The following is a 27818-nucleotide window of genomic DNA, read 5'->3' on the forward strand; positions in this document are numbered from 1 at the left end:
GTTTAAGCGGGAAATTAACATTTTGGTTTTACAGCACTTTTCTTTGGTAGAGTATTTGAAAATGCCCACTGAATGATGAGATGATATAATTGCATTTATTTTTATATGTTGCCACAATCAAGAAACATATACTTACTTTATTCCTAGATTATATTAAATAAACTGAACTGAGGAAGCAAAGGGTCTGCCCGCTTACAATAATAATTAAAATGATATTAAAGAAGTTCAATTTGGGCATGCCATGGGAAAATATATTCTCAATCAGGAATAGAATCTGTGGCACATTATAGAGAGTTTTTTTTTGTTATTTTCTCCTTTGACTGAGAAAAATGTGCTTCTTCCTAGCTCTGCTTCTGTTTAAATACATGAAATATAGTCTAAATGAACACCAGTTCTTGATAGGAATAGTCACAAAGTTCTACATGCAATCTGTATATATGTCTATGAAAAAAGACAAAGTAGGTACTTCTGATATGGGATGGTGAGCTGGTATCAGTTATCTTCATGGGTCTTGGATGTTGTTATTTTTGTTAGGAAGAACGGACAGGAGATGACAGAGCTTTTGAACGTCTCTCCACCTTCCTGTTCCACTATTTCTCAATTTCTTCTTCTAACTCAAAGGACAAGTCCCTCTTTTTTTTCCCCCCTTTATAGTAGATACCCTTAGAAAAGATGCTAATCCTTATTATTCTTTCTAGATAACAACAACAACAAAGAAAAACAAAACAAAACCACTTTATGCAAAGGCACATTTTTCCTACTAGGCAAAATATTCTTTTTGATCTTTAACTCAAATGAATTCAGTCTTCATCTTATTTTTCTCTCTTCCTATATTAGCCCAAATTAAATTTACCAGCAAACTCTCCTCTATGTGCTGCAATAGCTTCTTAATGGGACTCTACTTCCCTTCTAGATGCACTATAACTATTTTCTCAGAGTACCTGAACTGATCGTTGTAAAACACACATTATATCATGACATGAAAAAAGGTCTGTGATCTGAGATCTATAGTACGTTTGATTGCCAGTGAAGAAAAGTCTTAACAAATCAATGGACTCTTGAGATTTACTCTCCTATATGAATGTTTTCAAAAGTACATCACATATTTTTATAAATACCTAAGCTTGCTAAACTTTAATTCAATTTTAAGTCAAAACTCTATGAGAGTGTTTCTCTCTGTCACATTTCCATAAAGGTCAACCAGGAAATGAGATATGTTAGTGTTAGTCTCTCAGTTGTGTCTCTTTGCAACCTCCTCTGTCCATGAAAGTCCATGGTAATAGGCTACCAACTTTCATTATATTATTATTTCTTCTGCATAGTTTTGGTAAACAGCAAGTTTTACTCTAAATGTTGTCTGTTCTTTTTTTCAAAGTATCATTCTTCTCCCAAAAGTCTCAAAAAACTTGCCCACATTTAGCAAAAAATTCAGTCTTTAATATGGATTATGAGACTTCCAAACTTCCCTTTTAACTCACATCTTCCTTACTCATTTTAGTGCAGCCACTCTGATCTCCCTACTTTTTCTCAAATTGCAAAGAAAGCTCCCTTCTTAGAACTTTGGTATCTAATCAACAAGAAAAGAGAGTATTTGAATGTGCCTGGCTTGTGCTTTACCTTCCTTTTTAGGTATATGTTCCAATGTCAGTTCGCAGAAAGGCCTTGACCAATAGATATTAAGAAGACCATGCCCCAACCTTGACACCTCACCCCCTGCTGCAAGTAACAATGATTCATTTCCATCAGTCAATATCATTGCTATCATATTATTTTCCCTGTAGCAGCCATATCAAATGATATTAGTTAAGTATTTAGTAGTTCACAACACTGGAAGTTCCATATGAGCTGGGATCCTGTATGTCTTGTTCACTGCTATATTACCTAAGCCTAGAATTGTGTTTCGTCATGAAAAGTGTCCAGTAAATATTTTCAGATGAATATGGCTCTTCTATTCAAAATACCCTTTATTCAAGAACCTCTTGCCTAAAATCTGTGCTTCCACTTCTACATCAGACAGTGGTCGTCTGAAGTCACAGCTCCTTTGTTTTTTAATCAGCTGTGATGTTTCTCTTTATTTTACCTGTGAGATCAAATTTGTCAGGTCCCTATTCTTTACCCAGAAAAGTTGTACACAAGAAGGAGAGAAATTATTTAATGTGAATGACCAATTTTATGAAAGGGCAATTAGGCAGTTAAAGATCCGAAGGTATGAGGAGTGAGTGAGTAGCATGGGATACGATAGTGCCATATAACAGCGCATGGTGACTGGGGAGCCTGAGTGACTAAGAAGGGGGAATTAGGCAAAAGATCAGAAAAATGAACAGATAAAATGTTGTACTGAAGATAAAATAGCATCACATCCACTTTTGCACTAAAATTGCCACTTCCTGACTTCTAGAGTCATTCTTTCTATTCTATTCTTATCAAGAATCATTTTATGACCATAGGTCATGTAATTGTAATTCTTATTCCTCTCCTTTAAGTAAAAATTGACTAACATCTTGGCCATAAGCTGTCTGTGAGACTACTGGGTGACTACCTGCGATTCATGGGGTCGCAAAGAGTCGGACACGACTGAGCAACTGAACTGAACTGAACTGAGGCTACTTCTCTTGGCACAAGATTGTTTCAGATTACCTCTCACCTTTTCATTCATGTTTCTCAAAACACAGACTTTTAAGGGATTATAGCATTACATGTTTATATTATTCAATTATTATGTATCATTTAATATAATACTTACTATAGTTTATTACTATTTATTATTCATAGTTGTCATATCTCTTAATCTACTCAGTTAAGAGATATGACTTATTGGAAAAGACCCTGATTTGGGGAAAAACTGAAGGCAAAAGGAGAATAAGGTGGCAGAGGATGAGACAGTTGGATGGCATCACCAATTCAATGGACATGAATGGGGGCCAACTCTGGGCTATGGTGAGGGACAGGGAGGCCTAGTGTGCTGCAGTCCATGGGGGCACAGAGTTGGACCGACTTGCTGACTGAACAACAAAAACAACCCAAGTTATAAACCCAGGATCTGAAGCAAAACAAGTAGAAAATGATGTTTCTCTTAGGTATGAATCCCAGTATACAATAAGAAGAGTGTATATTGATTTATTTTTAGTGGACTGATTCTGTTAACAAAGAGAGTTTCAGCTAAACTTATGTTATCCATTGCATTGAGCCTGGTAAAAGAAATATCAATTGAGAAGCTCAAAGGCCAAATATCTGTAAGAAGCTTCTTCATCCGTGTTCACTATCAGCAAACATCTCAGATCCTAATCTTACTCTACTGTTTAGGATCAATTACATAATGGTAATGAAATGGCATGAGTTCTGTGGAGATATATACATAGTAAAAATCAATTAATGCCTTTGAATTGCTTTTTCTGTTTTAAGAGTCAAGGCCAATGACCAAAACCAGTCACCAAATGATTAGTTTAATGTGTTTGACATGAGTGGGAATTTTTTATAGGAGTCACACTGAGGCATCCTGAAAGGTATTAGTACATCTCTGAATTGAGTAATGACACAAGAGAAATGAGGATTTAGGCTAGTCCTGCAATGACAAGTTTAGAGTTCTCCACCTCAGACATTTTATTCAAAAGGTACATGAGGCAGAGTATCATTTTTCTGGGGATTTGCCTCATGAAACTCCAGATGAGTACATTGGAAAAGAGATGTATTTATGCTTTCAGAATGAAGGAAGAATGTCTTCTCATTTCATCCTAAATATAGCAGCAGCCTGTCAGTTTAGGCGGCTGTTTTCCACAGCTTGGGAGGCTAGAAAGTCCAAGATCAAGGTGACAACAGATTCTGTCTCTGATGTGGACACTTTCTGGTTCAGGTAGCCACCTTCTTGCTATTACCTCACATGAAAGAGACAGAGAATTCTGGCCAGATCCTAGTCTTATAAAGATATTGATCCCATCATGGGAGCTCTACTATCATGACTTAAACCTAATTGTCTCCCAAAACTCTATTTCCAAATCCCATAATACTTCCTGGGTGGTGCCAGTGGTAAAGAATCTGGTTTCAATGCAAGAAACATGGGTTCAAGTCCTGGGTCAGGAAGATCCCCTAGAGGAGAAAACGGTAACCCACACCAGTATTCTTGCCTGAGAAATCTCATGGACAGAGGAGCCTGGTGGGTTACAGTAGTCCATGGGGTCACAAAAGAATGGGACATTACTTAGTAACTAGACAACAACAACATACAGCTTACAGTATTCAGAACTATAGAATCTTTAACTCATATTAAAATCCACATACACTAAAATAACTGTAAGTTCTGAAATAATTCATAAGAACATAAGAGGTATAAAAAAGGCATATACATTACATAATACCTCATTCCCATCTAAGGTAAAATTTTGAACTGAAAAATATATACTTTTAATACTTTGGTTTTTATTTGACCAAGCCAAACTACTGATATAGGTTGCACTAATGGTAAAGAGGGCTCAGCTGGTAAAGAATCTGCTTGCAATGTGGGAGACCTGGGTTCAATCCCTGGATTGAGAAGAGCCTCTGGAGAAGGGAAAGGCTACCCACTCTTGTATTCCGACCTAGAGAATTTCATGGACTGTATATGTAGAAATCATATGGACTTAACGGAAGCAGAAGATATTAAGAAGAGGTGGCAAGAATACACAGAAGAGCTATACAAAAAATATATATATATTTTCATGACCCAGATAATCACGATGGTATGATCACTCATCTAGAGCTAGATATCCTGGAATGCAAAGTCAAGTGGGCCTTAGGAAACATCACTACGAACAAAGCTAGGGGAGGGGATGAAATTCCAGTTGAGCTATTTCAAATCCTAAAAGACACTGTGAAAGTGCTGCACTCAATATGCCAGAAAATTTGGAAAACTCAGCAGTGGTCACAGGCCTGGTAAAAGTCAGTTTTCATTCCAATCCCAAAGAAAGACAATGCCAAAGAACACTCAAACTACTGCACAATAGCACTCATCTCACATGCTGGTAAAGTAATGCTCAAAATTCTCCAAGCCAGGATTCAATAGTGTGAACCATAAACTTCCAGATGTTCAAGTTGGATTTAGAAAAGGCAGAAGAACAAGAGATCAAATTGCAACATCCATTGGATCACAAAGAAAGTACAGGAATTCCAGAAAAACATCTACTCTGTTTCATTGATTACACTAAATTCTATGACTGTGTGAATCATAATAAACTGTGGAAAATTCTGAAAGAGATGGGAATACCAGACCACCTGACCTGCCTCCTGAGAAATCTGTATGCCTGTCAAGAAGCAACAGTTAGAACTGGACATGGAACAACAGACTGGTTCCAAATCAGGAAAGAAGTACATCAAGGCTATATATTGTAACCCTGCTTATTTAATTTATATGCAGAGTACATCATGAGAAATGCTGGGCTGGAAGAAGCACAAGCTGGAATCAAGATTGCCGGGAGTAATATCAATAACCTCAGATATGCAGATGACACCACCGTTATAGCAGAAAGCAAAGAAGAACTAAAGACCCTCTTGATGAAGGTGAAAGAGGAGAATGAAAAAGTTGGCTTAAAGCTCAACATTCAGAACACTAAGATCATGGCATCTGGTCCCATCACTTCATGGCAAATAGATGGGGAAACTGGAAACAGTGACAGACTTTATTTTGGGGGGCTCCAAAATCACTGCAGATGGTGACTGCAGCAATGAAATTAAAAGATGCTTGGTCTTTGGAAGAAAATATATGACCAACCTAGACAGCTTATTAAAAAGCAGAGACATTACATTGCCAACAAAGTCTGTCTAGTCAAAGCTATGGTTTTTCCAGTACTCACATATGAATGTGAGAGTTGAACTATAAGGAAGGCTGAGTGCCAAAAAAATCATGCTTTTGAACTGTGTTGTTGGAGAAGGCTCTTGAGAGTCCCTTGGACTGCACGAAGATCCAACCAGTCCATTCTAAAGGAAATCAGTCCTGAATATTCATTGGAAGGACTGATGCTGAAGCTGAAACTCCAATACTTTGGCCACCTGATGCAAAGAGCTGACTCATTTGAATAGACCCTGATGCTGGGGAAGCTTGAAGGCGGGAGGAGAAGGGGATGACAAAGATTGAGATGGTTGGATGGCATCACCGACTCAATGGACACGAGTTTGAGTAAACTCCGGGAACTGGTGATGGACAGGAAGGCCTGGCATGCTGCAGTCCACAGGTTCACAAAGAGTCGGACATGACTGAGTGATTGGACTGAACTGAACTGAATAGTAAAGAATCCACCTGCCAGTGCAGGAGACACAAGAGACATGGGTTCAATCCCCGGAAAGGGGGAGTTCCCCTGGGGAAGGAAATGGCAACCCACTCAGTACTCTTGCCTGGAAAAATTCCATGGACGGAGTATCCTGGCAGGCTACAGTCAATGGGATCACAAAGAGTTGGACATGATTGAACACACACAATATTTCTTTTTAAAGTTCAACAGGATGCTCCAATAAGGCTAAGTATTTATTGTATATATATGGCTAGAGTCATCTTTCAATACTTTTAACATTATATAATATTCTCAGAAATAGATCAAATACCACATTCAATATGAACTACAAAAAATAATTGAATTCCTATAATTCAAGAGCATAAATCTGGAAAGTACAAATAATTCAGCTTGGATTTATCAAAATCAATACCTTGATAATCCATATGAGTTGTGTAAATATCATCCCATGGATATAGGAAGAAGACATTAACTGCAAGTCTAAAAACTCAGGCTAAACATATAGAATGGAATATAACTTTGAGGTATTTATTTGCATAATTCATGCATTAGGATCATGTTGCCTCAATTATTTGCATATCAGAAACAAATATTTTTTGCACAAATTATCTACACAGCTGATGTAATTGTGGATGACATTTTATTATTATAATTATATAATCACAATCAAAATGTACTTCTCTAAGTACAAAATTTTTGCAGTGGTTACTGTGATCTAATTTATTCTGTTTTAAAATTAAAGTTATAGTGTTAGTTGCTCAGTTGTATCCAATTTTTTGTGACCCAGTGGACTGTAGCCCGCCAGACTCCTATGTCCATTGGACTCGCCAGGCAAGAATATCAAAGTGGGTAGCCATTCAGTTTTCCAGGGGATCTTCCTGACCCAAGGATCAAACATGGGTCTCTTGCATTGCAGGCAGATTCTTTACCATCTGAGCCACCAGGGAAGCCCTTATCTTTCTCATAAATCGAAGCCTCAAAGCTCTAAAACTTTATAATAATTTTGAATTGATTCACCTTTCATAACTCCAAACAAATTAGCAATATATTTTTAAATAACACAAACTAAGTCTTAAGACCAAGTAAGTTGTTTTGTATTGATGTTATTCTCACCAGTTCAGACAAGCTGAATCATTCTATCAAGCCACAAGGCTTTTGTTGCTGCTATTATTTTCAGTAAGCAAAATAGAATCCCCCAACAGCATGAACATTTTAAATAGTATCTTTTTGGTTATAGAAATATAAATTTATTGTGTGATTAATATAATGTTATATTATATATAATGTTATATCTTATATATAATTATATAATAACATTATAATAATAGCATTATTATTCTTATGACCTTCACACACTGAAGAGTAATATTATATATTATTCTTATGTACTCTATAATACATTTGTAAGACATGTTTTAAGCCATAGAGTTTGAGGGAAATTAGTCTTATTGTGATTAGTACTACATAGGCCTCTCCCTACTATTCAATTTTGGATATACAATATAGCTACTTACTTTTTATAAGTGAAGATTGACTGAATAATTGGCTAGATAGATAGTTCTTTTTCTAGTACCTTAACACAAGGAGATTAAAATGATGCAGATTAATTCTTAAATTAAAATAACAAAAGTTGCTTAGTGACCTTATATACCATTACAAAGTAAATGTTATTAATTACGATGATAAAGACTTATAGAATATTTTAAACACAGATCTCATCATTATATTTGTAATTTCAAGAAATCTATTTGAGTCGTCCACTAAAGGATTATCAGACTTTGGGAAATTATTTCATTCTTACCAGACTCCCAGGAGACTAATATTATCAACCAGAATGTCAATTTACAGAATGTTAATTTACTACTGAGAGAATGTTCCAGTGACACAATTAGTAAAAAAAATGTCATCTTAACAAATTCCTTCCTAGAATTATGCTATCTGAGAAATCAAATATGAAAGTTATTTGAAAAGCACAGAATCAAAGCAATAGGAATTCCACAGACCTGAACTTTAGTCCAGTATTTTACGGAGAACTTAGAAAATTATCGGGGCTACATTACCAAAATTCTACCTTTTAACAACTGGAATACCTGTGAATGTACCCCAAAACAATAGCTATATCTATAGTTACATCTTTATCTATAGTTATATGTATATTTACATAAATATAGATTTATATTTCATAAATATTAAAAAAACCTTCATCATCTATATTACCATCTCATCATTTGATACTGTTCTTCTACCATTAAGAGATTCTGTCACCATACACTTATCTAGCTCATGGAAAAACTGCTATAATTAAATTACTTGACACTGGCTGAAATTCTTAGTTCCAGAATATACTCTCTGTTATCACTGTCAATTACAAGCATCTTTCAGTAGGCTCCTTCCTGGCTTGAATTTTACACATGACCAAATCTTCATTGCATAGCTAATTCCTATAAGTGCCAATTTTGAAACAGTCTCTGGTTTTGTCACCACAGTCTCTGGGCATGTGGCATGTGGGACCTATAATTCTCATAACTCTCTGGGTACAAATTACATGTAATCAGGCTCTTGAGAAGAAATGGCTAGAAAACTGTTGTTACAGTGAGTCTTTCTATCTCCTTGTACACACCACCCTTACAGGTTTAGCCACAGTAAAAAGTGTTGGGAGGATCAAATCTGAGTGATCTTCCCTAAGACCTCTAAAACAAAATTTTCAAAGTGGATAACACTAGATATTTGGGATGCTGATATGTATGACACAGGATCCTATCACATCCTTAGAAATAAGCACCCACAGACGTGCGCCCACAGTCAGACCCACAGAAATACCAATAAAGTGTTCAGTATTCAAATAAATTAAGGTGATCCTGGGACAAACAAAGGGAAACAGATTGGGATCTGGAATCCTTTACTGCATGTTGCTGTGCTTGCACCTGGACATACCTCTCTTTGAGCAACAAAATACGAAGAAACTGCACTGGACTGAAAATAAATATGTGCATAGCAGTTCTGACAGATTCTAGGCAAAAATAAAAAGAAATCAGGCTCTTCAAAAGAAATCAGGCAGTATTTTTTTTTTTTTTTTTTTTTGATCCCTTGGACTGTAGCCCTCTAGGCTCCACTATTCATGGAATTTTCCAGGCAAGAATTCTGAGCAGGTTGCCATTTCCTTCTCCAGGGGATCTTCCTGACCCAGGAATCAAACCCATGCCTCCTGAATTGGCAGGTGGACTTTTTACTTACTTCAGGTCAGTACAGTTCAGTTGCTCAGTCATGTCCAACTCCTTGCAACCCCATGGACTGCAACATGCCAGGCCTCCCTGTCCATAACCAATTCCCAGAGCTTACTCAAACTCATGTTTATTGAGTCGGTGATGCCATCCAAATATCTCATCCTCTGTCATCCTCTTCTCCTCCCACCCTCAATCATTCCCAGCATCAGGGTCTTTTCAAATGAGTCAGTTCTTCACATCAGGTGGCCAAAGTATTGGAGTCTCAGCTTCAGCATCAGTCCTTCCAATGAATATTCAGGACCGATTTCTTCTAGGATTTGCCTACTTAGCACATCTCTAATTTCTGCTTTGGTAAATTTAAAGTATGTTGCCAAATGATAAGAAATTCGTAATTGAGTTATTTCCAACCTAGCAATTGAATTAACAATAAAGACCGATTTACAAAGGGACAAAGTATTCAGAGTTCTTAAAACTTTTGTCTTTTCATTTTAACTGTGCTTTTAGGATGGCAATTTATGGTTTTGCACTGATTGTCAATTAGAATAGGTTACTTACTCCAAGGTATAAATTCATTTAATGTTAATACAAAAATTAAGGAATAATTTAGAACCAATGTCTACAACATTGAACTTATAGTATCAAGAAAAAAACTCTGAAAATTCTCTCTATATGTGTCCTCAGATCAACATCCTTGCTAATATTAATGCTTTTTTTTTTTTGAGTTCTCTGTTGACAGTCTGATCATTTGTTAAAATTTCAGATCCCAGCATAAGTGTGCTACAATAACTAGTTACACACATATATATACACATACACAGCAACCATGTCTCCAGAAAGTCAATTTTATGTTTCCATGTAAATATACTAAATAAAAGATGAGGGGCTTTTAAGAATTATAAAGAGTTTAATAAAATATGTATGTGCTTATCAAATAGTAGTTAATAAAAATGTACCTCTGAGAATAAATAGTTATAATATCCTTATTATATGGAGAATATGCTGTGGATTCTTCTCATAATTTTCTTAGGGAAAATATTAGTATAAAACCAATTACTACAGCCAACATTTTTGTGCAAAATGTAGATGTTCACAAGATATGCTGACCAAAATGTCTGAATTATAAACAGCTAAAACAACTACAACAGCACATTTTTTTCTGGAGTGGGAAATCTAGATCATAAAATATTCTTTTCTTTTCTTTCTTTTGCCTTTATTTTTTCTTAAACAAAAAAATCTTACTAATTTATAAGGTTAGGATGGTCATATTTCCTCTTCTTCAGTTCTCCTTAGCTAAAAGCTGACCAGTTTTTTACCTTTCTCCAGTGAAATGTTAAAACCAAAATTGATCAATTACTAAATATATCAATACATAATCTCTTATGATAAAGAAATGGCAACCCACTCCAGTATTCTTGCCTGGAGAATCCCAGGGACAGAGGAGCCTAGTGGGCTGCCATCTATGGGGTCTCACTGAGTCAGACACGACTGAAGCAACTTGGCAGCAGCAGCAGCAGTCTCTCATGAAGAACTAAATACATAAAGTTCTAGACTGAAGGCAGCTAACAGGGCTTCTCAGAGGCTAAGAAAGACAAAGAATATCCTGACTGTGCTGTGCTTCTAACCCCCAAAAACATTTGAGATCACATCTTTTGATACTATTTTATGCATCCAAGGACCTAAATATAAAATAGTAGAACCTCCTTTCTAAGAATATGTCTAATCAGACTGAAGGGATAAGATTTAAAATTCTAAACTAGGCTGTTCTATTTTATTCCTGTTCTAAGAATTAACTGACCTCTATTTTAAGAGCTCTGGCTCCAATATTGTTCAATTACAACTGCCTTGAGGGGTAGGAAGACTCAAAAAGATTTGCATGAAGTTGTTCCTATTATTATTGGGGTAGGTCTCAAAATAAATCTACAGGTGAATTTACTGACCCTGGAAAAGTCAGAGGTTCAACACACATAAAAGCCAGTAGCTGCTGATAAGACATGAATCTTAAGGACACCAGGATGAACATGTGAGGCTCTCATCTAGACACAGAAAACATCTCACTAACTATAATGCAGACTGGCTTTCTATGTCTCCAGTAGTCACTTGGCATGGTCTCTCTAGAAGTTGGTTTTACCTCTTTCCCCTTTAATTCTCCACTCCTCATCCCTTACTTGTTACCTAAGTTTATTCTAGAACAGATCAGCATTTTGCTGTAATCTGATTCGAAGATGAATAAAACACACATCCTAAGAATACTGGAGTGGGTTACCACTCCAGTATTGGAGTTTTTAGTATTGGAGTATTTAGTGGGCTTCCTCCAGGAAATCTTCCCAACCCAGGGATCAAACCCAGGTCTCCTGCACTGTAGGTGGATTCTGTACCATCCGAGTTACAAAGGAAGTCTAAACTTAAAGGAGTTACCTTTTATTTGGGAAACTGATAGGTAAATACACAATTAAAATATATCACATCTGTACTGTGATGTCCTAGAGCCACATAAGAAGGGCTGCTAATCTCAACTGGAGAACCTTTGGAAAGGGTATGATACTTTGAAGAATGAGTAAGAGACACTTGGTTATAGGAATATGACAAAATACAGTCTATAGTGAAGAACCAGCACATACAAACACATACGAAAATTATAAAACAAAGTACAAAAAGGAAGTGTTTTTATTTTTTTTAGGTGGAACGTGATTCGAGGTGGGGAGGCAAGGCCTGCAGAGAAGCCATATGATGAAGCTTAATCTATCCTTAGCTAAATGGGAAACTACTAAATATTTTGCATTTTGATTTTAAGCAATGGAGCATTGCCGGGAGCCAGCGTGAGGAACTCCACCCATGGCAAAGGTCATGAGGAAGGAGGCTCGGCATATGCAAAGGCAGGATCGAGCCTCAGGAGTGCCCCCGGAAATTCTCGAGCATCTACCCCCAAAACCAGAGTCTGCCTACTTTACTGCTTTGTGCTCTCACCTACACCTCTGACTTTACAGGGGGCTGTCCCCCACCACCTCTCTCTGAAAAAGAGTTAAATTATAGCTCCAGTTAATAAAGTTCCTGGGCGTGAAAAGAGTGTTTTAGTTCACAACCGTGAGAGGCATGAGATGTTCTAAACTGTGTGAATACAGATTCCTTTGAGCAGTTAAAAGATTGATTAGAAATTGTATTGGTGAAGGGTTTTTCACTTGTTGGGCCAATGTTTGCTGCTAAGTTTCCATATCCCTTACCTGCTGTGTCCCTGGCAGTGTATTGATTAATATAATTGGTGTATAGGAATGTAAGTAGTAGCTTTAATGTTTGTAACCTTGGATCCTTGAGTTAATTCTTTTTCTTGGTATAGCCCACCACACCTTTGCCCTATAGGAATGCAACTTTAATGCTTTTGGAGGGTGTTGCCTGACTAATCTCTAAACCTTTAGAGAAAAATAAGTTTTCTGAAGAAAGGGTCTTAAAATGTTAACAGGCCTCCGGGCCAGAAGATGATGCAAATCACCTAAATTTTGCATATGATAAGTTTGCAGGAAGAAAGCCTGGCTTACTGCATGTCTCTACCCCTTCCCCCATTATCCTCTATGCATAACTTAAGGTATAAAAACTACTTTGAAAAGTAAAGTGCGGGCCTTATTCACCGAAGCTTGGTCTCCCCATGTCGTTCTTTCTCTCACCTTCTGGCTGAATTATTCAGCCTCTTTTCTCCACTAAATTTTCTCACTGAGCTATCCTTATTTCACCACTTTTTATATCCTTAATTAACATTTAATTAAGTAATTGTTTCCTGATCCTCGCGGATGCCATCCCTGCTTCGAATTCCCTGGATCCATTGGGGCTGGACCCCGGCAGAGCATCATGATCACGTGAACTGAACTGTAGAGACTGAAGTGACTATGTTATAAAGTTCACATTGAAATGGACAACTTCACTAGCAATCATATAAGGGTAAGTTAAAGCAATGTGACTGACTTTTCACCCATCAAATGGAGAAAGATAATTGTAGAGGATAGCTCATAAAAATGCAGTATATAAGCATGTGACTTGTAAATAAAATATGCCAAATTTCTATGAGGATTGCCTGATTATGATACTGTATTATCTTAAGGAGTTGTTGCAACTGCTGATCATCTTCTAAAGTGGAGACCCACTAGAAGCTGACACTGTGTGAGTCTAGCATTTCTGTTATAGGTTGATTATTTTGTCCTAAGACTATGCTTGCATTTACAATAGGGACACAGCCTTGTCATTTTCCTCTAGTCATAACTTGATGGTTGGTGAAGCACTAAAGGCTACACAATTCCTAGGCTGGGTAGAAGCAAATAGGGAATATTTCATAATTAAGAAAGGCCATTATTTAGTAACTATTAAGATTAAGAGGCCAAGTTTCTTATTAGCTTAAAAATTATTTCACTTATTTAACCTCATCATATTTTCTATAAATTATTTTATATAGCATGCATATCATATAATCTTTGTGATGATAGAGAAACACATATGTATAACTGTTAATGTGTAAAATAAAATTCAGTGATTAATTAATATTATGTGATTATCTAGATAATTGTGATTATCTAGATAATTGTGACCTAAATAAAAAGAAGTAAATATTGAGAAAAGACATAGGCAAAGAATTAGAATCCAAAAATTATCCAACAAAGGATCTAGGTAGAGCTTCAGATAGAAAATGAAGCTAAGGTTGATATTGAAACAGACCAAATAAAAGGAACATAAAAGTCAGTGAATTGGGGTTAATCCAGAAGCAAAGTGTACGAAGAATAAACAGTCTATTTGTGTTTGATTCAGGATGCTGTTTGCTAGATAGTGGAACACATGAATGGATGAAGACAACCTGGTAAAGTCTATAGTAGTATAGTGATACTCAAGAGTTGCAGAATATTGAATATATACAAAAATAGAATGAAAGTGTCAACTATATATCTGGAAGAGAACAACTGGTTCTCAATCACCTTCCGTAATAAGAGATACATGCAGACAATATTCTTATCTGTCTCAATCATCTTTGTGCACTTTGTTCTGAGGAAATAGCTGAGCATTATCACTGTTGCTGCTGTTGCTGCTGCTGCTAAGTCGCTTCAGTCCTGTCTGACTCTGTGCGACCCCAGAGACGGCAGCCCACCAGGCTCCCCCGTCCCTGGGATTCTCCAGGCAAGAACACTGGAGTGGGTTGCCACTTCCTTCTCCAACGCATGAAAGTGAAAAGTTAAAGCGAAGTCGCTCAGTCATGTCCGACTCTTCGCGACCCCATGAACTGCAGCCTACCAGGCTCCTCCATCCATGGGATTTTCCAGGCAAGAGTGCTGGAGTGGGGTGCCATTGCCTTCTCTGTAGGTGATTCTATGTCCAAACTACAGTACTTTGGGGGAAACAGCTTGTTGCTGTAAATGTGTTTTGCATGCATTCCTGGAGAACACATTTGGCTTATAGAACACTTAATTTCAAACTTTTCTTCAAAATCTTACAACTTTTAGGCATAAATACTAGCTAATAAATATTAGGCATCTTTAAAAAGAAGAATAAATTAAAGGTGAAATACAATTTCTAGTATTTTTCCCAATATTCCTTTGTTAATATAATTTATTCAGCATATTATTATCAGTTCCTCAATCTCTCACAATATTGCTTAGGCATGATTCTCAATATTAAAGGTAGGCCTCTCTTTAATATTGAGAATAATTTGTTTGGGCTGAAAAAGTTGGGCCTTTTACCATTCACCTTGTTCACTTCCTTCTAAGATTCTTATATCTCTCTCTCCCACTGCCTTTGTGAGCCACTGTTTCTAACGTTAGTGTATCTGACTATTTTGTCTGTCTAAAATGAAGACTAAAAATTGAGACCATTGGGCAGTGTGTGTAGCAAAGGTTTAGAAGTCTGACCCAGTTCAGAATCTCAATTTCCCCTTCAGCATGAGGAATAAAGCAATGCCTCCCCATTACATATAGTCATTTAGCACATTTAAGTTTGTTGGTGGTGGTTTAGTCACTAAGTCATGTCTGACTCTTGCAACCGCATGGACTGTAGCCTGCCAAGCTCCTCTGTCTGTAGGATTCTCCAGGCATACTCCAGAATTCTAGTAAAGTGGGTTGCCATCTCCTTCTCTAGGGGATCTTCTCAACCCAGGAATTGAACCCAGGTCTCCTGATCACAGGCAGATTCTTTACTGATTGAACTATGAGGGAAGTAGATATTATTATTTGTGGTAGACTTGGGAAATTCTTTGAAGCAACCCATATTTGCCCTTCTTAATGTAGAAGCAAGAATGCAGGATTTAGATGTCCTATTTCTGCCTTCTTTTTAGACATTCAGTATCGCTTAATATATCTGAGTCTTGTAGTTAAAACTGGGTATATTATAAAACAAGAAGAGAATATCTCTCCTGAATCCTCCACAGAGATATGGTGGGTATTCAGTGAGATGAGACGTGCAATAAAATTTTTATATTGTAATAGATTGTGTACTAAAGTACTATTTAATTTTTAAACTCAAGTGGGTTTGACCTGTAATGCTTTTCTTCCCATAGTAATTCTTTCTATTGACTTTTTTATTGTGGTAAAAATCACATAATAGAAAACATACTATTTTAACCATACCATATTTAACTGTACAGTTCAGTGGCACTGAGTACATTCACACTGTTGTGCAACTCTCACCATCATCCATCTCCTGAATTTTTCACTTTCCTAAACCAAAACCCTGCGCCCATTGAACACTAACTCTCTATTCCCCTGCCCCCACTAGGCCCCTAGCATCTACCAATGTACTTTCCGACTCACGTCACAGTTTTCCTTAGAAAAATAAAATTTTTTTATTTTATTTAGAAAAGAATGTTTTCTTGAGGTAAATTCAAAGAAAAGTATCTAAAGATAATGAGGGAGGAGAACCTAAACAGAGAATCTCTGGAACAGTGGATAGTGACAGGTATTCAGGCATACTCCCATCAGGTCATTATTTTTGCTTATGTGGTGAAGAGATTTTTATGTAATTATATATGCAAAGAATATTCAAACTTCATTATAAACTCACAAATTGTTATGATGAATGCAGAGCCCATTACATCCACTGGAAACCGTTCTGTGACATGCTGATAAAATACACGGCTTACAAGGAATGACTAAGGAGCCCAGTCCTGATCACACCTCTGTCCCATGACTTACTTCCACATATTTAATCACGCTTGTCTAAAGTGACTGACTGCATGGCTTAAATCTGACTTCATTAACAATTATTTATTCTAATTAAAATATTTCCATTGCATTTATTTTCTATAGTTCAAAATGAATGTTCATCAGTTTAGTGAACTGCCTAACAAAATCAATCTCTAATTTTTCTAATTTGCCAAGAATTATCTATAAATGGCATGCTATAAAGTTATGAATTATTTTCTACAAATATTCTAATGTATGATTGCTTGGCCAATTTGAGATGTACTATTAAGGCTGATTGGAAAATACATATTAAAGAAAGGATCACTCCTATTATTGCTGCTGCTGCTAATTCGCTTCAGTCATGTCTGACTCTGTGCGACCGCATAGACAGCAACCCACCAGGCTCCCCCGTCCCTGGATTTCTCCAGGCAAGAACACTGGAGTCGGTTGCCATTTCCTTCTCCAATGCCTGAAAGTGGAAAGTGAAAGTGAAGTCGCTCAGTCGTGTCCGACTCTTAGCAACCCCATGGACCACAGCCTACCAGGCTCCTCCATCCATGGGATTTTCCAGGCAAGAGTACTGGAGTGGGTTGCCATTGCCTTCACCAACTCTTATTATTAGGGCATATTAAATGCAGAAAAGAAGTTAATTAAGTACACTCAGCAAAAACAAGACTGGAAGCTGACTGTGGCTCAGATCATGAACTCCTTATTGCCAAATTCAGACTGAAATTGAAGAAAGTAGGGAAAACCACTAGACCATTCAGGTATGACCTAAATCAAATCCCTTGTGATTATACAGTGGAAGTGAGAAATAGATTTAAGGGATTAGATCTGCTAGACTGAGTGCCTATTGAACTATGGACGGAGGTTCTTGACACTGTACAGGAGATCAAGACCATCCCCATGGAAAAGAAATGCAAAAAAGCAAAATGGCTGTCTGAGGAGGCCTTACAAATAGCTGTGAAAAGAAGAGACGTGAAAAGCAAAGGAGAAAAGGAAAGATATAAGCATGTGAATGCAGAGTTCCAAAGAATAGCAAGGAGAGATAAGAAAGCCTTCTTCAGCAATCAATGCAAAGAAATAGAGGAAAACAACAGAATGGGAAAGACTAGAGATCTCTTCAAGAAAATTAGAGATACCAAGGGAACATTTCATACAAAGATGGGCTTTATAAAGGACAGAAATTGTATGGACCTAACAGAAGCAGAAGATATTAAGAAGAGGTGTCAAGAATACACAGAAGAACTGTACAAAAAAGATCTTCACAACCCAGATATTCACGATGGTGTGATCACTCACCTAGAAGCAGACATCCTAGAATGTCAAGTCAAGTGGGCCTTAGAAAGCAGCACTATGAACAAAGCTAGTGGAGTTGATGGAATTCTAGTTGAGCTATTTCAAATCCTAAAAGATGATGCTGTGAAAGTGCTGCAATCAATATTCCAGCAAATTTGGAACACTTAGCAGTGGCCACAGGCCTGGAAAAGGTCAGTTTTCATTCCGATCCCAAAGAAAGGCAATGCCAAAGAATGCTCAAACTACCACACAATTGTACTCATCTCACACGCTAGTAAAGTAATGCTTAAAATTCTCCAAGCCAGGCTTCAGCAGTATGTGAACTGTGAACTTCCAGATGTTCAAGCTGGTTTTAGAAAAGGCAGAGGAACCAGAGATCAATTTGCCAACATCTGCTGGATCATGGAAAAAGCAAGAGAGTTCCAGAAAAACATCTATTTCTGCTTTATTGACTATGCCAAAACCTTTGACTGTGTGGATCAAATATTTATTTATTTACAATAAATAATTTGGAAATAAATAAACAAATATGTATTTATTTCCAATAAAGTTTGGAAAATTCTGAAACAGATGGGAATACCAGACCACCTGACCTGCCTCTTGAGAAACCTTTATGCAGTTCAGGAACCAACAGTTAGAACTGGACATGGAACAACAGACTGGTTCCAAATAGGAAAAGGAGTACGTCAAGGCTGTATATTGTCACCTTGCTTATTTAACTTATATGCAGAGTACATCATGAAAAACGCTGGGCTGGAAGAAGCACAAGCTGGAATCAAGATTGCTGGGAGAAATATAAAAAACCTCAAATATGCAGATGACACCACCCTTATGGCAGAAAGTGAAGAGGAACTAAAATGCGTCTGGATGAAAGTGAAAGAGGAGAGTGGAAAAGTTGGCTTAAAGCTCAACATTGAGAAAACTAAGATCATGGCACCTGGCCCCATCACTTCATGGGAAATAGATGGGGAAACAATGGAAACAGTGTTAGACTTTATTTTTTGGGGCTCCAAAATCACTGCAGATGGTGATTGCAGCCATGAAATTAAAAGATGCTTACTCCTTGGAAGGAAAGTTATGACTAACTTAGATAACAGATTAAAAAGCAGAGACACTACTTTGCCAACAAATGTCCATTTAGTCAAGGCTATGGTTTTTCCAGTGGTCATGTATGGATGTGAGTGTTGGACTGTGAAGAAGGCTGAGCGCCGAAGAATTGATGCTTTTGAACTGTGGTGTTGGAGAAGCCTTTTGAGAGTCCCTTGGACTGCAAGGAGATCCAGACTATCCATCCTAAAGGAGATCAGCCCTGGGTGTTCACTGGAAGGACTGATGCTGAAGCTGAAACTCCAAAACTTTGACCACCTCATGCAAAGAGTTGACTCATTGGAAAAGACCGTGATGCTAGGAGGGATTAGGGGCTGGAGAAGAAGGGGACAACAGAGGATGAGATGGCCGGATGTCATTACCAACTCGATGGACATTAGTTTGCATATACTCCGGGACTTGGTGATGGACAGGGAGGCCCGGAGTGCTGCAATTCATGGGGTCACAAAGAGTGGGACACGACTGAGCGACTGAACTGAACTGACTGAAGTATACTTGGAAAATAATTTTACCTAACAACTTAAGTGAATACTTTAGCTATTTGACTGCCAGTATTCCATTTGCTATGGACAAATACATTTGGATTAGTTGAGGTAATCACTAACATGGCAGAAATCAGTTTCTTTTGTTCAAATGATTCAAGCTACTGGCTAACAATGTCTGAAATACTGATATCACATACAAGGATTTTTGTGCTACTATCACTAATTTACTGTTTATTATGAATTATCATCTCTCCATAGAATCTTCACAAGAGTCAGTGTCCATTGATTTCACTAGACATTTTTGGTCCTCTGTCACAATAAACAGCCTTACCAATTGTTCTATCTATGTTAAGACAATCTTCAAAATGCTATATTCTATTATTTAAACAATTACTTCTGTTTACTCCATATTTCACTTTTCTTACAATCTTTGCCACTGCTTTTATTTAATCTAATCATAATTATCAAACATTACACAGTAATATTTTCTTACATTTACTAAGGATCACTTACTAATCCCTTTAATTATATATCATAAACATTAATAAGATTATTTAATTCAAACACCAAATGTTCTATATCTGAAACCTGCATTTATTCTACCACAGAACTCTTTTTTTTTTCCTCCTTAACTTGATTATACATTGTTTTCATTTCTCTACCAACTGTTGGCTCATCAGTAAAGATTCTGCCTGCAATGCAGGAGACACAGGTTCATTCCCTGGGTCAGGAAGATCCCCTGGAGAAGGGCATGGCAACCTCCTCTTTCCTGGAGAATCCCATGGACAGAGAAACCTGGTAGGCTACAGTCCAGAGGGTCACACAGAGTCAGAAACCAGAGCAACTTAGCATGCACACATGGCACACACTCCAATTTTTACGTTAGTAGACTTTGTAAGAATGAGTATACATCATAAAATGAATGGACACATCTTGAAATTCTTATGCATACGGTTTCCCAGGCAAGCACAAATACATTTTTATACTCTAATGTGTGTGGGGATGGGGGAGAGCAGAAGAGTAAGAAAAGAGAGAGAATGTGTGTGTGTGTGTGTGTATGTGTCAATGCGAAATACAGAAAGAAAAGGACAGGTACTAGTTTGTGAATATCCAACATGAGAAATCAAGTGAATCACAAATACAAATTATTCTTGGAAGAAGATGCAGAAAAACTCTGATTTACTAAGAAAAAAGTCAACAAACACAGGTAGTTGTTACCAATTAGCATAAAATTAATAGTTTCAAGGTATTTTAACAAATATGACAGTTGATGAGCTTATTATTGACTCTGTGTCTTGTTGTTGTTTTTTTTTTAATCTCCACCTTCACTATCACACATTGTAAATTGCCATTCAGTGAAAAGTTACAGTTCTCATGTAGGTGATACTGTAATAAGCATTAAAGAAATAATTAAAATTAACCCTTCAATGAATTGCTTATATAACAATACAATTCTATGTTTATGTGTGTATATGCAAAATGCAGGGGATACACTTATTTAAGTGCATTCATATTTGCATAGGTAGTCCTCTAGAAGCCAGTAGCTATTCTGAGAAATCTGCGAATCCTGTCAACTGATCTGTAAATAAAATCCTTAAAGGATGGCATATAAGATAATTTGAAACTCACTGTGGAAGGACTGAAGAATACTGATCGTCCATTCATCTGTTAATCTTCCTGTTTTTGTTATCTGAATACACTTGAGCCGATTTGAAGATTCTCTTGATTCAATCCAACAAATCATATCTTCATTATAAATAAAATCCAGAGTATGAATTTCATTTCCATTTACCGAGCTCAGGGTTGCCATCTTACTTCCATTAAGATAGAAAATCTCAATTGTTTCAGAATTTGCAATTAATAGCAAAGGTGGTTTATCTGTAGGTTCTGGAATAAGACAGAAAGAGGAAAGTGAGTTGGGTAAAAGTCACATTTTTAAGATAATTTTGTATTACTCATTAAAAATCAGTTCTATCTTTTTAATATATCTTTAAAATAAAAAAAAATTCTTTCAAAAGTTTCTATTAGTAATCCATACATGCTCCAGTAACCATAATATTTTACTTCTTTAAGGACAACATAGTCCACTGAGCATTTGTATTCCTGATTTTCTTAGTCATAATGTGTTCTTTAAATCTGAGGATAATGTCATTTGCTTTCAATGCTGGCAAATAGAGGAAACATTATGAGAGCTTTTCTTAGGAATGATATGGACCTAGATTGACCTATCTATACAATGTTGCAGACTTGCTTTGTGAGCAAGAGCCACTTTTTTGAGGTGGATGTATGAGGTCAAAAATAGATTCTCTAAAGCAGAACATGTAAAGCTCACAGGCTCCTGTGACCTCAACATCACTGGCTCCTTAACTGACCCCAGGAGCTAAACAATCACACATTTTCTTAGTGACTAGATTATGGTCACTGCACCACTTCCTTCCACATTCCTTCTCCATAGTCAGGAAAATAAGATCTTGTGGTAAAAGATATTTGTTCAACACCAATTTTTGGAATATATTTTTGCTTGTGCTAAGTAAGACTGGTAATTTTTAGATAAATTTGAATTTAAAAGAATCTCAATTTTTTTTTAATATATAAAGTGAATAGTAAAATTGCTTGGACTGCAAGGAGATCCAACCAGTCCATCCTAAAGGAAATCAGTCCTGAATATTCATTGGAAGGACTGATGCAGAAGCTGAAACTCCAATACTGTGGTCACCTGATGTGAAGAAATGGCTCATTTGAAAAGACCCTGATGCTGGGAAAAATTGAAGGGGACGGCAGAGGATGAGATGGTTGGATGGCATCACCGACTCAATGGACATGAGTTTGAGTAAACTTCAGGAGTTGGTGATAGACAGGGAGGCCTGGCATGCTTCAGTCCATGGGTTCCCTAAGAGTTGGACACAACTGAGTGACTGAACTGAACTGAACTGAACAGTAAAATTCGATTAAAAAATCACTGTTGAAAGTTTAACTCCATTCAGAGTAGCTTTTGTTCTAAATAGGGAATAGGGGGAATTTTCAACTTCTCTTTTTTTCTCTGCCTTACCTCCAATGTATCAACAAATATCCTGGACTCTGACGTCAAACCTATCAGGAAGCCCACTATTTCTCAGTGACTACTACAAACATCCTGTCCCAAGCTGCCAACACCTCTCAACCAGATCATCACAATTCCAGTTGGTTTCTCTGCTTTCCTCTATGCCCTCCTCCTTCTTCTGAGTCTTCTTCAATACAATAGCCAACTTTGTCTTCAAAATGTGAAGGCAGATCAAGTAACTTTTTTGCCCAGTTCCTCAAAGGGTTTCCATTTCAATCAAAGTCAAAGCCTTATAATGGCCTATAAGCCCTATGTGATGTGTCTTATTAGGATTTCCCCTCATTTCCTTTATCTCTTTACTACTCTCTCACTCTTACTCAACACAAACTGACTTTCTTACTGCTCATTGAACAAGATTCTGGATGGCATCCCAGAGCTATTCTTTCTAGAATAATCATCGTATATTGGAACGGCTGACATGACATGCTGACGTCCTTTCTGGGCATTATAAAGATGGCACCTTTCTGGTTAGGACTTCTTTTATCACTTTACCTTGTAAAAAAAAAAAAAAAACTACAACTTTTTACATTCTCTGTAGACATCCCCAAGTTTATTTTTCACTTATCACTACTAAACACTGTATGTATCATATTTCTTTCTCTGATGCATTATTTTTCTATTTTTGCTGATATATCTCTAGCATTTATAAAAAGTCTGGAACCTATTGATCATTCACTACAAATTCTGAATTAGTCGAAGGACACATGGAACGCTTACATAGTAAAATTCTTTAGAAACATTCTGTGCAACGTTACAAAACAATTTGGTTAGCAAAGACGCACCAACACTAATGTTAATGCTTAATGTCTTCATTTGACAACTGAAATGACCTTTTTTGAAATAGCCTCTCATTCAAAAATGAACTAACATTGCCAAGATGTAGACAACAATTTCCAAACTGGCTACTCGTCAGCAAATTTAGGTATGTCATTGACATTTTTTGGATAGAGGCTGGAATATGAAGGAACACTGAGATTCTCTTGAGACACTGATATAAAAATGAATCAATGGTCAATACAGGCAATGCTTAGTTGACACAACTAATCAATCTATTGCATTTTGTAGCTGCTTATTGAATGAATCAGTTGCTTACCTTAATGCAAAATGTATCAACCACTGATTTTAAAGCCTCAGATAAACAGAACACCAGTAAAGAGAAAGTTAGATGTTTTTTAAATTGATGTGGTTTGATACAATGATGGTAACTTTAAAAATTCAAATGACATACTGGAGAAAGGATACTTATATTAGTTGTGTTGTGCTTTAATGAAGTGATACTCATGTGTTTTTGCTAAATATTGTCTAAGGTTTCCCTCTTTAGACAAATAAAACGTAAGGCCTGATATGGAAGTGGGGAAAATTACTGAACAGTAAGAACCCACAAATATCATCATGGGCTAAGGATATGTCTTTTATTTTATACTTCCTGATGAAAGCTGGCATAAGCCTGGCAAGTTATCTATCTCTACCTGAACTGCATAGATCTCTAGTGGGTATTATTACCAGGTGTTTCCACTTGCAATGAAAACTATCATTAGCTTTGATGATGAGGATAACAGACTGACTAGAATGAATGCAATGCTTTAATCAGATACCACACTTAGAGTCAGTAAACAGTTTCCCCAAAGGAACAGTTGGAAAACACATCAGATGACTTAGGTCAAAAGATTTTATTCATCAATACTTAATGAGAAGTAATAAATATCAACCTTCCAATTAGAAGAGATTGAAACACAAGAAAGTACTCAGTCAATAGTCTAACTTAGAGAATTAAGACTTAGGTTGAAAAAAATCTCTGCAACAGACTTTCAACTGATTCATGTTGGAGGAAAACTGTCTTCATCCTCTTGACTGACCCCTATATGTCAATAGCACGGAAAAAGAATATTTTCCCTCTCAAACAGTTATAGACATGTATAAAATCAGAAAGTGCTTTTTTTCCTATCATGGTATATTAATCAGTGCCATAATTTTTGAAAACTGGTTAGAAAGTGATGAATTAAAAAGAGAAACTTGAAAACATGAAAAATCTAATTTGACTAGATTCATAAATATACTTCTTTAAATTCCAAGGCCCTATAACCTCAGGTAATCAGATGATACCACCCTTATGGCAGAAAGTGAAGAGGAACTAAAAAGCCTCTTGATGAAAGTGAAAGAGGAGAGAGAAAAAGTTGGCTTAAAGCTCAACATTCAGAAAACTAAGATCATGCTATCTAGTCCCATCACTTCATGGGAAATAGATGGGGAAACAGTGGAAACAGAGTCAGACTTTTTTTGGGGGGGTGGGGGAGGGCTCCAAAATCACTGCAGATGGTGATTGCAGCCATGAAATTAAAAGATGCTTACTCCTTGGAAGGAAAGTTATGACCAACCTAGATAGTATATTCAAAAGCAGAGACATTACTTTGCCAACAAAGGTCAATCTAACCAAGGCTATGGTTTTTTCCTGTGGTCATGTATGGATGTGAGAGTTGGACTGTGAAGAAAGCTTGAGCACTGAATAATTGATGATTTTGAACTGTGGTGTTGGAGAAGACTCTTGAGAGTCCCTTGGACTGCAAGGAGATCCAACCAGTCCATCCTAAAGGAGATCAGTCCTGGGTGTTCATTGGAAGGACCGATGCTAAAGCTGAAACTTCAATACTTTGGCCACCTCATGCAAAGAGTTGACTATTGGAAAAGACCCTGATGCTGGGAGGGGATTGGGGGCAGGAGGAGACAGGGACAACAGAGGATGAGATGGGTGGATGGCATCACCGACTCGATGGACATAGTTTGGGTAAACTCTGGGAGTTGGTGATGGACAGGGAGGCCTGGCGTGCTGAGATTCATGGGGTCTCAAAGAGTCAGACACGACTGAGCAACTGAACTGAACTGATAACCACATTCTTACAAACATATCCTTCTCTTCTCATGGTCAAGAATATAATAAAAATTTATATATGTACTTATAATGATATTATTTGATGTATAGCTGATGCTAAACATATGTTTTCACAGGGAAATGAAACATTTTTTAATGTCTCATTTGAACATCCTTTTAATTCTAAATAATTCTTCCCTTTGATTCTAAAATATTAACTCAGCTGGTTTCATTTTAACTAATTGGAATTATGGATTCTGGTACTTACAAATAAAGACAAACATAATAAATGTTTATAACAAATGTATACATATGCGTATATAATAATAAGCATTATCCAGTTATATTCTTTAAGATTTCCCTTACCTAATCCTACAATTGTGAGCAGTTACCTTCAGTGAAAGAAGCTGGGTAGATATCTCTCAATATTTACTGTGTTAAAGATGAAAGAACAAAGAATCTGAGGTTCAACTGAATAAAAGGGTAAATAATAAATTCCATGTAAAGTATATCAAATTAAGATAGTGGGACTAAAGAGTGAAAAAAGGGAAAATTGTAATCCATTTAGCCCTATGAAATGGTTTTTAATCTTTACAAAGTTAAAATAATTTAAAGAAGAATTTAAAAAAATTTAATTTATCATTTAGAAACTATATAAAGGCTTTAAAAATAAGATGAAATGAGAAATGAGAAGAATGCTAAAAACTTTTAATAGAAAACTGCAAAGCTTCATGGAACCCTGCTAGCTCAGAAGGTAAAGAATCTGCCTGCAATGCAGGAGACCAGGGTTTGATCCCTAGGTTGGGAAGAACTCTGGTAAAGGAAATGGCAACTCGTCTGGTATTCTTGCCTGGAGAATTCCATGGACAGAGGATCCTGGCGGGCTACAGTACACAGGGTCTCATAGTCAGACATGACTTAGAGACCAACACTTTCACTTTTCATAGGACATAAACTATAGCTATATGCAACAAAACGAAGAACAACCTACATAAAGACACCTAATTAAAAAGAAACCTTCTAAGATTATGCAATGAACAGAAGAAGTTGAATATGAAATACTAGGAAGAAATTATCTAGTTTAAAAAAACATAGAAAAGTATTATTCAAATAGTATAATAAATTATAGATTAAAGTCAACTAAGCCAAACTAAAAATGTGGATAAAATTAACCATCCAAGTGGGAAAAAAGATAGAGGGTTGAAATATTTTAACTTCCAAAACATATATGGCCAAATTTGTTTCTCTTTTTTCCTTAATTATTGTGTTAATGGAAAAATCTCATGACTGAAATGAATGATATTTAGAATAAGTATACACTGTGCCATATGTCAGAAGAAACTATTTTATCACATTTTACAGAAGGAAAATTAAAACATGAATCAAAAATGGAAACATTAGAAGACACTAAAAACAGTATTGGTCCAAGCAAGAAAATGCAATTATACTTTAAGTTATCTTAGCACTACCTTTTATTGTCATAATGCATTTATGCTAAACTACTATTTTACTGGATGAAAACGTTTTATTTATTGCATTTTTTATTTTTTAGAATTTATGGATGTAAGGCATTTCCAAAAAAACATCTATTTCTGTTTTATTGACTATGCCAAAGCCTTTGACTGTGTGGATCACAATAAACTGTGGAAAATTCTGAGAGAGATGGGAATACCAGACCACCTGACCTGCCTCTTGAGAAATCTGTATGCAGGTCAGGAAGCAACAGTTAAAACTGGACATGGAACAACAGACTGGTTCCAAATAGGAAAAGGAGTACGTCAAGGCTGTATATTGTCACCCTGCTTATTTAACTTACATGCAGAGTACATCATGAGAAACGCTGGACTGGAAGAAACACAAGCTGGAATCAAGATTGCCTGGAGAAATATCAATAACCTCAGATATGCAGATGACACCACCGTTATGGCAGAAAGTGAAGAGGAACTAAAAGCCTCTTGATGAAAGTAAAAATGGAGAGTGAAAAAGTTGGCTTAAAGCTCAACATTCAGAAAATGAATATCATGGCATCCGGTCCAATCACTTCATGGGAAATACATGGGGAAACAGTGGAAACAGTGTCAGACTTTATTTTTTGGGCTCCAGAAATCACTGCAGATGGTGACTACAGCTATGAAATTAAAAGATGCTTACTCCTTGGAAGGAAAGTTATGACCAACCTAGATACCATATTCAAAAGCAGAGACATTATTTTGCCAACAAAAGTCTGTCTAGTCAAGGCTATGGTTTTCCCTGTGGTCATGTATGGATGTGAGAGTTGGACTGTGAAGAAGGCTGAGTGCCGAAGAATTGATGCTTTTGAACTATGGTGTTGGAG

At 36.6% G+C, this 27818-nt stretch overlaps 1 protein-coding gene across 1 annotated transcript in view; it reads right to left on the reverse strand.

Annotated features, from left to right (window-relative positions):
* The window catches only part of LRP1B (LDL receptor related protein 1B), a 1793119-nt gene that overhangs the window by 1146768 nt on the left and 618533 nt on the right, over positions 1-27818 (reverse strand). The window contains exon 5 of the mRNA XM_070360639.1: positions 21147-21404. Coding sequence (XP_070216740.1) covers positions 21147-21404 — 258 coding nt within the window. The remainder of the gene's footprint in view (positions 1-21146; positions 21405-27818) is intronic.

Source organism: Bos mutus, chromosome 2 (genome assembly GCF_027580195.1).
Source record: "Bos mutus isolate GX-2022 chromosome 2, NWIPB_WYAK_1.1, whole genome shotgun sequence".
Lineage (NCBI taxonomy): Eukaryota > Metazoa > Chordata > Mammalia > Artiodactyla > Bovidae > Bos > Bos mutus.